The following is a 16,426-nucleotide window of genomic DNA, read 5'->3' as shown; positions in this document are numbered from 1 at the left end:
TCACCCTCCCGCTCTTGGTTGAGGGAGGACTAAATGTGTTGATTGGCAAAAAGCATTATTAGGCTGAGAAATATCAGAGAACCTAGATGGTTAGTTCATTATAAGTTGATGACACAGCTAAGAAAACTTCCTCTAATGTAAACTAGGCTTCCTGGGACTTAAGAAGAAAGAGAATCCTTAAGCCAAGAACCTTCCTGGAAATCTCGTTGTGGCTTTTTCTCTAGAATGTAAATATAGTGACAGTTACAGAGAATTAGAGAGAAATACACATCAAAATAAGAGCAGGGATCTTTTAAAACAATAAAAATTGAGTTATTCCCTCAAAATAGCACTTATTCAACAAATTCACCTTGTGACCAATACCATTCACCAGATAGGATATTTTTGAGAGCACATACTAACAGTTTGAGATTTGACCTTACATTGAGCATTTTTATCCTAAAGCTTTGTCTGTGAATCTCTGTCCACAGCCTTTAAAGAACTGATGACTGAAGTATGTAAAATGATAGGTAAGTTAAAATGTTCTCACCACGACACTGCTTCCTTATTCTCCTGGATGGGCTTACAGGTGTATGAAATATGCTGTTTTCTTCGTTCAGCTTTGTCTGCTACAGACCTGAAAATCCAGAGCACAGCCGAGGGCATCCGGCTGTACTCTTTTGTTACTTACTACCTGGAAGATCTGAAAGTTAACTGGTCCCACAAGTAAGTAAATGGGAACTTAATTGCCGTGTAGAAATCCTTTCTCCACTCGGGGGAGTAAACAACAACTCCCTGTTCCTCTCAGGTAAGGAGTCTTCTTACTTCTCAGGTCTGAAGTTGGTGAGAATAGGACAGAAGTACCCAGGCTATCCCCCACATCAAAAGTGTGAGGTTAGCATTTTCCCTCAGTACGTACGTGGTGAGGCCAGTAATGGCTAAGAGCATCTGTCTTTGTGATCTGGGAAGTGTAATGCATAGACATCTCTAGAATGTAACCTCCACCTCCAGGTGGTCATGCCTGGGCTCTCGCTGCTTTGCCAGGCATCTAGAGCCAGATCCTTATCCTCTGTTTCTACACACAGCTAACCCATGCTATGGTCTGGAACAAAACTGAAGCAGCTTGCACCAAGAGGCACCAAATTTCCTGTAATATGAATTAATGGCCATTCACCAAGGAAGCCTAATCCAGAGGAAAGCTGAAGTTTGTCATTGTTGTCTTTTATAGCAATTGGCATAGTTGGGTATTAGCATAGTTCTTGTCCACCCTCAGAAGGCTTTGGAGATCTCAAGATGACTTTAGGAATATATATTTGAACTGGATTGAGCCTGAAGATCTGTTTTATCCTAGGCCCCCTTTGTGAAACTATAGAGGGCTTCTGTTCAAGTTTACCTCTGGGATTCCAAGAGCTGAAATAGGTTTCTAATTCTCCCATTTACACTTTTGACAGTGTCCTTAAACTCTGTGCTTCCTTGAAATTTTCTGAGCTGAAAGAGAGCCGCAGCCTGGCATAGGAATCTGATGGAGCATAGCCACCTTCAGTCCACTCTTAGGATGGAGCGGACATTCATTCCCAAAGTCCCTGTGAGCCCCACTGAACAGTAGGTCACTGTGGCTTCCCTGGGTGGAGGCAAACAGCAATGTTTATTTGTATCCTCCCTTCAGTGGGCATTTATAACATGCTGGGCACTGCTCCAAGCCCTTTAGGTGTATGAATTCATTTAACATTCACAACTCTATGAAGTAGGTACTCCTCACTTCAGTGATGAGGAAGCTCAGGCTTGGGGAGGTGACTTTCCTGAGGTCACACAGCTAAGTGGTGGGTGGAGGGCTGAGCCCAGGCAGCCTGGCTCCAGAGCCCCCCTCATCAAAGCACTCCCCTGTGTTCAAGTTGCATTAAAAGTCAAGACTGAACATTTAACCAGAACTGGGTCCCACAAAACAGTCATTTGTATTTTCTTTAAAATGACTTTACTGTTATGTAGAATAGTGTTTTTATTATTGTTATTATTATTCATTTCCTGAGTTCTAAAAAAAAAACAGAACAAGTGAAATTCCAATTTTAGTGCTTGAGGTTTCATTCCTTTGTTCTGTTTCTTTCAGAATACATTTTAGGAAAGTAATTATAAATTAGAACATATCAAATTCTAGGAAATTCCTCTGTGACATCTAGGACATTCTCATATATCAATCTGAAGACTAAGAGAAGATAAATTAATTGAATCATCAATCAAAAAGCTTAACATAATCTCCAAAAGAATTACTTGTTCAAAAAAATTAGAACGTTGAGTTTTGAGGAAACTGCTATTAGATTAGCAAGGCATAAATTTCTTACATTATTTGGTCTAGTCAGCTAAATGAGTGTTTTGTGTATCCATGTGCTTATGAAAGAGTCGGGCATCAAATTGATTGCCTTCACTCTCTTTATGTAAGTATGTGGCATAATGGGAAAAAACTTTGAAATGGGTTTTAGTCTTGTCTTTGCTCCTATCTTCCCTTGGATCTTCACTTTAATTTTCTGAATCTCAGGTTTCTCTCATATAAAATAGGAGCAATAATACCTGCTCTATCTCATAGCACTGACGGACCCAATGAGAGAATGAAATTAATGGCACTATGTAAACCATGAAGTGCTTTACAAATGTAAAGTACTATTATGCATGTTAGCCAGAGATTGAAGAATCCAAGCAGATTTATTATAGCAAAGCAGAGAACTATTTTTCTTTCTGACTGTCTAAGACATATATATTGCTCAGACTAAAGTCTATGGGTACAGATGGGTTCTTTTACGCTACATTTTATGGCATTTTAATTTTTAGTATCTTTTAAAGAATGTAGTATATGAGAAAAATGCTGAATATTTATTTGAAGCCAGGAAGTTTTTTTGTGGATACTTTTGTTTTTCTATGTTTTTTCAAGTTCATTTTGTTTATTATAACTACAAACATAATACATGCTTGTTTTAGAAAATATATTTATAATATCATATTACAAATTAGAAAAAGTTTATAATATGATATCATCTGTAGTTTTCCTAGCCATAGTTTGAACATTTGGGGGTGCTTCCAGTCTTTTCTCTATGCATAATTATTACTATAATAAAGTAGTTTCATATGTTGCCTCTTTTTCTTATTTCCTCACATTTACAAACTCTTCATAGAGTTTCTCTTAACATCATTGAGAGTACATCTACCTCTACCTTTCTCCTACTTCATCTATAGCAGTAGCATTTCTAGACTGTCACATCACAAAAGAAAGGGTTCTCTTTGCTTTTATTCTCTTGCAAAGAATACAATGCATGGGTCTGCTCATGACCTACTGTAGAATACGCAGGGAGAAACTCACATCCAGGGACAGAGAAGGTACCTCATTCACTTTGGCAGCAACTCTGCTTTTCATTTACTCTTGGCCTTACTACCAAGTGCATATTTACATGTTTTAAATAGCTTTGTAACCACATATGTCAATAGATGTCAGCCACAGATGAGCCTCCTTAAGTCTGTTTTTAACTAGCTTGTAAAATCCAACTTATAGCCATATACCATCTGCATGAAATATGCAGTAATATAATATATAGTTTGGCCTTTTTGCTTAAAAGATTCTCTTAGTCCTTCAAATAAACCCAAGCAAAAACAAAGATAATACCACTGAGAAGTATTGGTGTTGCAAGCTGCCCTGGGCTCCAGATTGCTATAGGGAGTTACATGTGCAGACTGTCAGAGACCCACCCCTACCCCCACCCTGGGACTTGGAATTCAAATTCTGTGATTCAGGGCCCATAATTTCTCTGAAGCAGAAGAACATATGTGGATCCCATGTTATTTGAAAACCTGTAAAACTTTATGGTAAGACCTTCAATAAGAGACGAAGTAGAGATCAGCTCTGGATGAAAGCAAACAATAACGATGTTTTCTTTGATATGAACAGCGGGACTGCTATTAAGTACTCAGACAGAGTTAAAACTGGAGTCACTGGGGAGCAGATCTGGCTGCAGATCAATGAGCCCACTCCAAATGACAAAGGGAAATATGTAATGGAGCTCTTTGATGGCAAAACTACACACCAGAAGACAGTGGATCTTTCTGGACAAGGTAAATGGATATTGTGCAGATTAGAACTTACTATGGAGGAGTTGGCTTTTTAAAGAGAATGAAGGGTGGTAAGAATTCATTACATTTGACTATTGAAAGGTGATTGGAGATTTTAGTAAATCAGTTTAAATTCAGCCATGGTGGTAGAAGCAAGAATTCACTGGGTGGAGAACTAGTGAAAAGTAAAGTCGACACAATAAACATGGAGAGAAAGTACTACTCTTTTGAGATGCTTACAAAGAAGAGCAGATTAATTTACAATCACTTGAGCAAGAACACACACTGAAAAAGAGTAGTTTTGTGGTGATTGAAATTCGAGCATGTTCATAGAGCCCAAGAAATCAGTTGAGTTGGAAGGATTGAAGATGTGAGTGAAGGGGAATAATTGGTGTATCCCAGTTCTGAGGAATGAAAGGTTGGAGATCCAGGGCAGAGGTGAAAGTGTTTTCTTTGGGGAGGAGCAGGGATACATTTTTCTTCAGAAACCAGAGGGGAGTAAATGTGAATAAGCAAAGACAAATATTGAAGAGAACAGAAGGAAGTTGGAAAAGTTGAATCTGTATGGCCTCAGATTTCTTGGTCATCTGCTGAGAGAACAGGGGTTCTGGAGAGAATAGGGAAGAGGAGAAGAAAGTAATGAGAGATGTGGACAAAAGTTTTCCACCTAAGAACACAGACAAAAGGTGATGTGCAACTATTAATTAAAATTTAAAATGTTAAAAGGTGCACAATCATAAATTAAAAATTAACACTGTGCCATTTCTCCCTCTCCTGGTACTATACGCTTCATCTTACTTATTATTTCCTGAAGAAATAAAATAGTCTGTATGAAGTTACTAAAGGAGATTGTGGACTGACTTTTACTTCCACTTCTCCATATATTAAAAGGCAGTCTAAATATGCAATAACTCTTAGTGTTTTTAATCCTCAGAGAATAGATTCATAACTTGGGGGGCAGCCTTTCAGCACTGTCTTGAGTTGTTTTGTGCTGAGTCCCCGCACCCTCACCCCCTTCCACCCATTATGACTGGAAAGACTCGCTGAAGGATTCCTGCAGGGAACGGGACTCTCCAGGCCACACGGTACCTGAGTCACATACATGCAGTGATAGGGGACTTCCTCTGCAGTCCATCTGACACTTTGAGACACAGTAGAAAAAGGGAAACAAGAAGTGGGTAGATAAGTTTAAAACTTTTTAAAAATTTACTTTTACTCTCTGGCCCACCAAAGCTTATTTAACAGCCCTACTCTCAAATCTCCAGTAAGCAAGAGGCTATAGGTTGTCTTACCAGCCTTGACACCGCCACCAAACGAAGATTGGCTCAGCTGTGCCTATCTCTTTCTCAGTGTGGCATGGGCAAAAAGAAGTGCTGAACTCGTAGCCTGGTTTGGCCTCCACAGACTTTAAGCCTGAAATTATGTGTATTTTGCCCATCTGTAAAAGGAGGGAAGTAGACTAGTATTATGTAAATATTTTCTAGATGTAAATATTATAATGCCTAGACCACAGAGGAGCTAAAAGATGAGATGGGAGAGATTTCAAAATGAAGCTGCCTTTTTGCCTAAAGTCTTCAAAGTGGCTTACTCTGCAGGCTCAGGGGAAAAAAAAAACACAAAAACCTATTTTTGAACTCTAGAGCTCTTATTTCCTCGTCTCACTCGTCTGCTGTCTCATCTCCTGCACAGCATCGGAGCATTGCTTCAGGCACACGCTGTGATTGCAGTCACTCCTTGTGCTCTGTAACACAACAGACCAGTAGCAGAAACATTTACCTGTCTAGCGAGGAGGCTATGACGTGTGGGATGATTTAAAAAGAGAAAAGCTTTCTTGATGCTCTGGATGCTTATTAGACAACCAACCCTTATTGGAAACAGACCTTTATTCCCATCTTATCTTTGGCAGAGCTAATCTTTGCCTTTCTGTTTGAAAGGTTGAAGGTCTCACAGTGAATTGAGAGCTTCTAAAAGCCACTGTTTCATATTTTCTACCTAGAAAGTATTTGCTTCTCTTGTTAAGTCCATCAAGTAGATGTACAGTGAATACGCAGGCACAGTTTTCTTCAAAGTTAGCTTAGTCATGTCGGAACTGATCACGGTGACCTCAGGTTGTGAATTTTAATCAAGCCACATGAGTCCTCAATTCTGGGTGAGAAAATTCTGACTTCTCTTTTTTTCTCTTAAAGCATATGACGACGCCTTTGCTGAATTCCAGAGATTAAAGTAAGTCCTTTTTTCCTAAGAATGCCACTTGGGTGCACTAATTTCTCTGGAACATTGTGTGTTGCTTCCCCCATCTGAGTATCAGAGAGGGTCTTTCATTTCAGCAAGGGCAGTAAAAGTCACACTTCCTGCTGCTTTGTTGAGCAGCACAATGACTCCGAGGTAATGAAATGCAGTCAAAGTTAGCTACTTTGAAGTAACACTAAAACAAAATTCTTCTTTCTTTGTATGTTTGTTCATTTCAACCACAGACAAGCTGCCATTGCCGAGAAAAGTAAGTAAACCTCCTTCCCGTTGACTCCTGGCGTAGTTTCAAAATATAACTTTTATTTTGCTGTTATGACTACAGATAGAGGAGAATGGAAGTACTTTTTCCTTTACTTTTTTGTTTTTTAAATCTTAGGTGTTCTACATATGTTTTCATTTAGTCTCTTTAGTAAGAATGTCTTTGAAAAGAAGGCCTTAGGGTACAATATAAGAATGTCATCCAGCTCTTGACTTGAGCTACCACCCAGACTTCCTGAGAGATCTCTGGGCTGCAAATCACACAATAGGTTGTTAACCACTTGCAGCAGGGACAATGTATCAGAAAAATGCATATACATTAAAGAAAAGAAGGAAGAATAAACTTGGTAAATTTGACATCAGGTAAATCACTATAACTGGTCCCCTAAAAAGTACTCAGGCATTTTCCTAAGAGCCCCTGTAGGATAAAAGAGGCCAGATAAGGGCTTCCTTCCTTCCATTTCACTGGACACAGTCTGAGTGAACAAACACCAAACTGTCAAGTCTACGTACCTAGCAATGTGCTCACTACTAACTCCTATCAACTGTTTGCTTCACACAGAGAGATTTCCAGAAGAACTCACGGTCTAATCTGTCAGAATAATTCGGGTTCTTTCTCAGTGTGGGAGGCAGGATTTGAAAATTGCTGAGGGTTGAGATTGTAGAGTCAGTCCTGAGCTGGAATGGAAGGGAAGTAGGAGGAAGAGTGAGAAGTGAAGGCATCCGTCCCCCTTTCAGTGGCTCCAGGTCACTTGGGGTGGAACTTCTAACCTTTGACTTGCACTGCTTTCCCCCCTCCTTTTTCCTCTTTCCCCCCTCCACTCACGCCCTGGGTTTGTGAGGCTGCTGCTAGTGGTAAATGGGGCAGATGCCAGCACCAGGAGCATGCTGGGAAGAGCGTCAGAGCCAATCAGCAGGAGAACGCAGTCAAGACTCCTTCAAAGCTTTAGCCTGACCTAGTGGAGAAGGGAATTGTAGAAATAAGGATCTAGAGTCACACATTGATTGAACAAGACGTAAAAATGAGAGTGGCGGCCACTGTGTTAGTGCCAGAGAGGGTGGCTTTGAGTGAATTACAGAAAGGCATCCTTCCCTGAGGCTGAGGCAATCACACCCAGAGCACATGGCTTGGGCGGGAACGGGGGAGTCAGCTCTGGCTTTCAGCACCCTTCCTGCACCTTGTCCCCTCAGCTGGGCTCTTTGTACTCACAGCCATAGACAGCGGCCCTGCATAGCACTACCGACAACTACCAGGAGACAAGAAAGGGAAGCTCTCTAGGGAAGGCCTCAAAGAAAGCCCACATCTGCATGATCCTCCAGATCTCCCTGGCATATAGCCTCCAATTATGCAACCTTTTTTAATCATAGGAAAACCCATAAAAGAGACGAAGCCAGGCTTGGAAGCTGTCTATAGAGATCTGCTCTGCCTCCTCAAACTGAGCCTCAGTGAGCTGCAGAAGGGCCACAGCTGAAAATAACCATGAAAATTATAGAGCAGGTCTTGATACGACAAAGCGATCTCACACTGATAATTTAGGTACAGATAGAGGCACCCGTGCACACAGAATATGTGAAGAAAGATTAACACTCAGAATCACTGGATCATTTTCTTATATTGCATATTGAAAACAAGTATAAAATAACTGTAAGGAGAGGGAAACTAAATTGGCAAATTAGTTTTCTGGGAGGGTTTTGTGAGTGTGATTGCTGGTGCTCATCATTTCAGTAATTAACCAGAAATGCCTATGCTTGCAGATCGCGCCCGGGTGGTGGGCGGTCTCCCCGATGTGGTCACCATCCAGGAGGGCAAGGTAAGCATGGAGCACTGCTGTGCCCACTTCCTCCACACTAGGAATGGGTTCTAGTGCCCCAGACTTTGTTCCTTCTTTGTTCCCACCATCTTCATCTTATGCCCTGGCTGCTTATGCCTGACTTCAGAATAGCCAAACACAAGGTTCAAAATGCAGGCAGTTTTCCAATCATCTTAATGTTTTGTAGGCCAAGCATCAGGATGAAAGTTTGTCTGATGTGGGCATAATATATAGACCACTTAGTCTCTTTCCAGAGTTACCCTTTAAAACCATGAGAAGCGGAAAATGTTCTATCACAACTCTATGACAAATGTGATTGAAGAAAGAAGCAACCTCTAACACCTAGTGGAAAACGGGCTGTCCTATTAAATACCTCACCTTTGAAGGGGAATATGCTGCTCCATGAATTTCTAGAGGCTCTATTTCAGTTGAAAACTGATTTCTTTCCATTTGGTTTTAAATTAGTATTTCCTGGTCCCATAATAATCCCTCTGAAAAGCAATGAACATAATTTCTAACCCGGATTCACTTTCTTCATCCTTATGTTGCATTAAAATGAGTTTGATATACCAGTCATAAGGGGAGGGGTACTTGTAGTGGAACAAAACCTTTTCCCATCTCAGAAGGGCAATGAAGACATATGATGGGTGATTGGAACTAGCATGCTAAACCAAGGCATCTCTGAATGCCTTAGTGAGAGGTAGGTTTCATCCAGCTGCATTTCTTTGTAGGTGGAAAATATGGCCACAGTTGACTTTAAGCTCAACTACTGCAGGGTTGCTTTTGTTTTTAAACTTTATTTTCTATTTTCCTCACCTCATAAGGTTCAAAATATTCATCTCAACTGGGTCATACTAAGAATTAAGAGAGATAATGTATGTGAAAACTCTTTGTGATCTATAACTCAAATCTAAAGTATGAATAATAGTTTTCCATGACATATAAGGTGTTTGGGAATTTTGTTAAAAGTTTTAACCCCCAAGTAATCACAGTTTCCAAAATCATATACTTGGTCCATTTGGATAAGTTGAATGGCAATAGTTTGACTCATTTTTCTTGCTGAAATGTGTTTGTAGAATAATTCAGTAAGAAATGCTGATTAATCATGGAAGGAAAACATTTCTTAATCTACCCAATTTTAAATGACACTCTTACAGAAAAGGTAACAAGTGATCATATAAGACCCTTCAGAAGGATATTTAGAAAGAAATCCTTTTCCCTGTATATTGTGAGCCCTAGTTCTTTTCCTTATAATTTCTGGATTTCAGTAAGAAGAAAAAAATGCAAAAATAGAATTTAAAATGTGAAGTAAATTGACCATCAGGTAAATGCAAATTAAAACCACAATGAACTATCATAACACATCTGTCAGAATTGCTCAAATAAAAAATAGTGACAACAACAAATGCTGATGAGGATGCAGAGAAACTGAATCAGTCATACGTTGCTGGTGGAAATGTAAATCAAAATTGTATAGTCACTCAGGAAAACAGATTGGCAATTGCTTAAAAAATGAAACTTGCTTTTACCATATGACCCAGCAATTGCACCCCTGGGCATTTATCATAGAGAAATTAAAACTTATGTACACATAAAAACCTGTATGCAAATGTTCATAGCAGCTTTATTCATAATAGCCCCAAACTGGAAACAGCCCAGATGACCTTTATAGGTCTATACATACCGTGGCATGCTACTCAGCAATAAAAAAAGATGAACTATTGATATATGCAGTAACTTGGGTGACTCTGCAAGGAATTACGCTGAGCGAAAAAGGCAATCCCAAAAGGTTACATGCTATATGATGCTATTTATATAATGTTTTATAAATTACAAAATTTTAGAAATGGAAAACAGATTAGTGGTCGCCAGGAGTTAGGAATGAGGTTGGGAGGTTGGGGGTGGGGGGAGTGGATGTGGTTATAAACGGCAACACGAGAGATCCATGTGGTGATAGAAATGTTCTGCGTCTTGACGGAGGTGGTAGATACATGAACCTAGACAGGTGATAGAGCTCCACAGAACTAAAAACACACAAACACAAATGAGTACAAGCAGAACTGGGACATCTAAATAAGATCAACGGACTGTATCAACGTCAGTGTACTGGTTGTGATATTATCCTATAGTTTTGTAAAATGTGACGGGGAAATGGGTAAGGCTACATAGGATCTCTCTATTATTTTTACAACTGTGTATGAATCTACAATTATCTAAAAAAATTTTTCAACAAAAAAGCAACGTAAAGTAAAACTATAGGCCTAAACATTGATCTTTTAAAATAAGAAGGTTTCAGCACAGATGGGAATATAATAAAATATTAGGAAATAGGAATACATTTTGGTAGAGCACCTTTGCAACTGCAATAGATGGGGTGGGGTTTGGGGGGAGAAATAAAATGAGGAAGATGGAATTTGAAAATTGGTTACATTATCCGAAGCAGCTGTTATGATTCTGCAGCTGGGCTCCGTGAAACAAATGAAATGCAAAAGTGAACAGGTGGTGATTATGGCAATGCGATTTCTGTACTGAGACAGAGTCCAAAATGCCACATTACAACAAAAGGCATCCATGTGTTTATGAAAGTGAAAGTGGAGATGGGAACTGGAAGCAAACTCCTTCATGTGGGTTTGATAATAAGCATTCCCGAAGCCAGAAAGCCGAGACCTTCAAAAAACCTACTGAGGTTTGATTTCAAACTGTAATTCACACAGGCACATACATATAACAGCTTTAAGCCCTGATTTGGGAGATTTGTGTTTATCCTCCATTGGGCCATGTCAAACCATCAGAAGGATTCTTGAAGTTCCATCATTATATCAGCTATATCTCCTTTCCTCTCATAAACCCTGTTTTGCAGGCGCTTAATCTTACTTGCATCGTGTGGGGTGACCCAACTCCAGAGGTCTCCTGGTTGAGGAACGAGAAGCCTCTGGCCTCAGATGACCACTGCAACCTCAAGTTCGAGGCCGGCAAGACCGCCTACTTCACCATCAGTGGAGTGAGCACTGCTGACTCCGGCAAATACGGGCTGGTTGTGAAGAACAAGTATGGCTCGGAGATAAGTGACTTCACTATCAGCGTGTTCATCCCAGAGGAGGAGGCAAGGGTGGCCACCGCAGAGGCCCAGAAAGGCAACAAGAAGAGCAAGTGACGGGAGACCGCCGGGAGGGCGTGCGAGGAGAGCCGCGCTGAGCTGCACTGAGCTGCCCTGTGCTACTGTGTGCAAATGGTTTGGGTTAAGTGTAAGGAAGTTGTTATGCTTTTTGCTCCCTATTTTTGTGCTGGCTTGGGGGAGAAATTGTCAAATCTTTTATTCATATAAAAAAGCACCAACTAACAACATTTTAATAGTTTTTTCTCTATCTACAAATTATGTGTTAAGAAAATACCATTGATAACACAAATATTAGGAAACAGCTTGAAGGAAAAGGCCAGAATGAAGTTAGAAGGACGTTGAAGGATGGTCAGAGAAAGTGTTGTGGGGCAGAGTTTGAACTTGGCTAGACTTTTACTGGTAAATTCTCATGGATTGCAGTTGTACTTCAGCATCCTATCCAGATGGAGACAAGTCTTTAAGCCAACCAGTATGTTCTGTGTGTTGTTACGATGATGATGTGCATTCTGTTGGAGTCTTGTGATGTGGAACCTCCTTGGTATTAATAAACAGTCCTCACACCTTTCCTCCTCCCCATCTGTGTTTCTCTCATTCTTACTGTTTGGCTGCTCCGTTGGGTGGCCTCTGCTGCGTCCTTCTCACTGCTTCTTATAGCATGGCTTCTGATTTAAATTCCTTTTAGTTAAAGCAGTGCCTTCATAGCATGATCAGATAAGTCATCCGAGGTCAATTAGGGTTCAGAGATGTGAAATTGCTCTGTCACTGTACATCTGGTAGCTTACCATATAATCAAGTTGATTCCATTGTTAGCACACCCAAAGTAATTGAATGTAATGTGTCACTTAAGGATAATAAGACGGTGTGGGATGTCTAGTGCCAGAATTGGCAACTGAGGACCCACAACTAAGAATGAAAAGCACTAAAGAACTTTCATTCTAAGTTCGGAGACCTGCCAGCTTTGGGGCCTGCCCCTCCTTGCAGGGCTTGCTGACAGGCAGCATTCTGCTTTAGGAAATTTTGTCCTTCTCCCACCTCTACCTCCAACTACTGCACACACACACACACACACACACACACACACAGTCACAATCACACACCACTGGAGGAAAAAAGTAATGTTGAAACGAGGGTCCTCTCTCCTTCCTCCTGCCAAGGGTCAGGGATAGGGCAACAGACTCCCTTATACAGTTTAGAGGGCACCTACACATCATCCCCTTTGCAAAGTTTGGGGCTGGAAATTGCTTCTCATCTGACTGTTGCAGGTTCCCTTGTCCAGCCAAGTGCCCCATGCTGCTGCCATGACATTGGACACCAGGCGGCAGCGAGATGCTGTGCTCTCACTAACAGGCATGAGTCAAGTGGACCCTGCAGAGGGCCACTGACTTGCGCAGTCTAAAGTTCTCCCTCCCTTAGCAAGAGGGCTCTCTATGAACAAGTGGACCCGGAAGGAAAGTGGACACCAGCAGGGGAGCCAAAGAGGATAAAAAGGTGAAACAGAGGTGGATCTGCATGCCAAGGAGCTGAGCAAGTGAGAGGCCCCTAAGATTCTCAGCAAAAAATAAATCCATACCTAGACCCCTCAGAATAAAATGCAGAATATCAGAGAAAGGGAAAATACTAGAGCCACACATGTGGATAAGGCCAGGCTGTTGAGAAAACTGCAGCAGATGTAGAGAGCAGGTACGTGGCCAGTCAGCACTTCATTCTTGCCCAATCTTTACAAATTTTGCTTCAATGGGTGAGGAGAACACTGCTTTGGGAGGGGAATCAGAGATCTGCTTTGTCAATATGGGAGGTAGATAGATTGGGGGAAAAACAACTAGATTATCATTTTATTACAGTCTCAGGAACTACCTCAAATATAGCAATTAAAAGGACTAACTCTGGGGCCAGCTGGTGGCATAGTGGTTAAGTTCCCGCACCCCACTTCAGTGGCCCGGGGTCTGTGGGTTTGGATCCCGGGTGCCAACCTACACACCGCTCATCAAGCCATGATGTGGTGGTGTCCCATATACAAGATAGAGGAAGATTGGCACAGATATTAGCTCAGGGACAATCTTCCTCACCAAAAAAAAAAAAAGACTGACTCTGAAATGATGCCAATATATTAATTGTAATTCTATTCACATTTCTCTCAACTCTAATCCTATTTCAGTTTTGGATAGATGCCCAAGCTTATTCTTTATTGAAGATAATTAAGGCGTGAATCAATCAGTGAACAAGTTTCATTGAGCAGCATCATTCGTGTATTCAAAAAATATTTACTGAATATCTACTAAGAGTAAGATAATTTGTTGAAAATTTTAGAGTTAAGAGCCGTGAAGACGTACAACAGGACAATGACTAATGGGTTTGAACTGGTTTAGACAGGATGATAGAGGCAGCGTGTTCAGCAAATGCAAAGGCCCTGGGGCAGGTCTGCATCTATCATGTTTGAATAACAGAAAGTAGGTCAGTGAGCCTGGAATACAGTGATTAAGGAGAAGTGTGGTACAAGGTCAGAAAGCGAAGCAGAAGTCAGGTCACATGGGGCCATATAGAGCCGGGTAAGGAGTTTTGACTTTATTCTAAACCCAATGGGAACCCACTAGACAATTTTAAGCAGAGGAACAACATAAATTGATTAATTTTTTTAAAAGATCACTCCAGGTGCTTAGTGGAGAATGGATTGAGAAGGGACAAAAATGAAAAAAGGCAAAAAGAGTTAAATTGTTTTTCCACCAATTCAAAAGAGAATTGATGACAACTTGGGCTAAAGTTAGCAGTAGAGATGGAGAGAGGTGAACGAATTAGAGATACAATTTGAGGATAAAGTTTTGTTGATGCATTGGATATAGTGAATGAGAGAAAGAGAGAATAATCAAGAATAACTTCAAGACTTTTGGCCTGTCCTCTGGAAGGGTGGTGGTACCACTACTTGAGATAGGAAAAAATAGGGAGAAATGGGGAAATCAAGCATCCCATATTGGGCATGTTAATTTTGAGATACACTATTAGACCCACAAATGAATATGACGGGTAAGAAGTTGGACAAAGTCTGTGGTTCAGCAAAGAGATCATGGGAGAGACGGATATTTAAGAGTCATTGGACTGCAGACACTACCAACAGCTTCAGGCTTTCAAGAGAGAACCACCTCTGGCAAGAAGAAACCGAGGAAGAGAGAGCCCTGGTGCACACCAGCATTTAGAGTTCCAGAAGAGGAGGAGGATCCAGGAAAGGCAACTGGGAAGGAGTGACTTGGAAGGTAGGAGGAGGACCAGGGAGTTTCAGGGAGGCAAAGGAGAAGAATGTTTGCCTGCTCCGAATGGAGTGGTCAACTGTACCAGGTGAGGATGAAGTTGTCGTTGAGTTTAGTTTTAGTGACAGAGCCTAGGAGTGGGTTTGAAAGAAAATGGAAGTTGAAAAAGTGGGGACACAGAGTACAGATCATTATTTGAAGTATTTGTGTGAATGGGGAGTAAAGAAATGAGGTGATAGCTGCCGAGGACTTGGAATAAAGGGGGGAGTTCTCTAGGATGGTAGACGAGATGTTCAAAGATGCTGATGAGGCTGACTGAGCAGAGAGTGCTCTGGGGGGAGAGTGAGGGTGCAGACTGAAGCCCGGGAGTAGACAAGGAGGGTGACATCCAGAGCACAGCTGGAGACTCGGCTTTGCTTGAACAGGGACCCTTCTTTTCTGCCTTAATAGGTGGGAGACAGAGAACAAGAGCACAGACGTAGGGAGGTAATGGCGATACGATGAGGAAGTTCCTTTCTAATGCTTTTCATTTTCTTCGTGAATTATGAGGCTAAGTCATCAGTTGAAAGTGAAGGTGCAGAAGGAAGATGGAAGATTCGGTTAGTTATTGAAGAGAGAAAAAGGTATGATATAAATATCTTAGAGAGCAGGAATGTGTTAGGGTTTCCAGGAAGTGTCAAGGGCCCATTTGAAATCTGTGTCACGTAGTTAACATGAGACTTGTCAGTACAGTTGTGCAACTGTCCACAATATTCAGTTGCACAAGTGTAGTTATGACGGAGGACGGGTGCTTTGCCAGTGAGTAAATGGAGGCAAAATGGAGAAACAGTTAAGGGTGGTTGGCAAGGAAGCGCTCATTGAGATGGACCATGGAGTCTAACGCTGGGCAAGAAGGGTGAGAAGAACATGTGAAAAATGATGTTGAATGGACAGGTAGTCCCCATGAGATAGAAACACTTGGAATTGAAGCATTTTAGTCAGTAGGTCGGAAGATAACGTATCATGGTCAGAGAGTAGAATGCTTAAATTTGGGATTTCAGAGAGATTTTTTCCCCTAGCCTCCCCTTATGAGTAGGCAGAATAGTTAACAATCTATGGACTGAGATTCCAGAAATAACAAGAAAGGTTCGTTGTCCTCACCTTGCCCAGAATGTATCCCCTTACTTCCTCACAGTTGGCTGACATTACATAATTAGAAAACCATTACTCCATCATCAGGTGACTTCCTATTAAAATGTAAACTCCGTGGGAAAGATGACTTATGCCAACCCAGGGTGAGGGACGAGGGCCACGTCATTCGCTCCTTCAGGTAAGTATTTAGCAAGCACCTCTCAGCCAAAGGCCCTGTGCAGCCAGCTGACTAGTGCACACCAATGCTGCTCCCAGCTTTGTGTAACTGACGTTCCCGCAGCTTCATCCAAGGTGGGAATTAACTTATCAGATTATTTCCAGAGAACAGGTCTTTATGTGGGAAAGAGCAGACATATTGAGCACCTGAACCAGAATGTTTGGGCCTTCACAATTTGCCTGGGCCTGGGATAGTTTCCCTTAAAGTTACAGCATAACTAAAAGTTTTGTAGAAGGGAATAAAAAGCAGAAATATGGATCAAAAATCTTTAAAATGTTTACCCTTAGACACAGAAATTCTGCATTAAACAATTTCTGATAAGGAAATAGAGATG

At 41.2% G+C, this 16,426-nt stretch overlaps 1 protein-coding gene across 1 annotated transcript in view; it reads left to right on the top strand.

The window, feature by feature from the left end:
* MYOM1 (myomesin 1) overlaps window positions 1-12,072 on the top strand; it is a 138,018-nt gene extending 125,946 nt beyond the window's left edge. The window contains 7 exon segments of the mRNA XM_058556881.1: window positions 471-509; window positions 600-705; window positions 3,908-4,071; window positions 6,255-6,291; window positions 6,543-6,565; window positions 8,332-8,387; window positions 11,248-12,072. Coding sequence (XP_058412864.1) covers window positions 471-509; window positions 600-705; window positions 3,908-4,071; window positions 6,255-6,291; window positions 6,543-6,565; window positions 8,332-8,387; window positions 11,248-11,541 — 719 coding nt within the window. The 3' untranslated portion in view covers window positions 11,542-12,072.
* Window positions 12,073-16,426: the final 4,354 nt, after the last annotated feature.

This window comes from Diceros bicornis, chromosome 16 (genome assembly GCF_020826845.1).
Source record: "Diceros bicornis minor isolate mBicDic1 chromosome 16, mDicBic1.mat.cur, whole genome shotgun sequence".
NCBI classification, from domain to species: Eukaryota; Metazoa; Chordata; class Mammalia; order Perissodactyla; family Rhinocerotidae; genus Diceros; species Diceros bicornis.
Note: the sequence above shows the minus strand (reverse complement) of the source record. Positions and strands in the feature narration are given on the sequence as shown.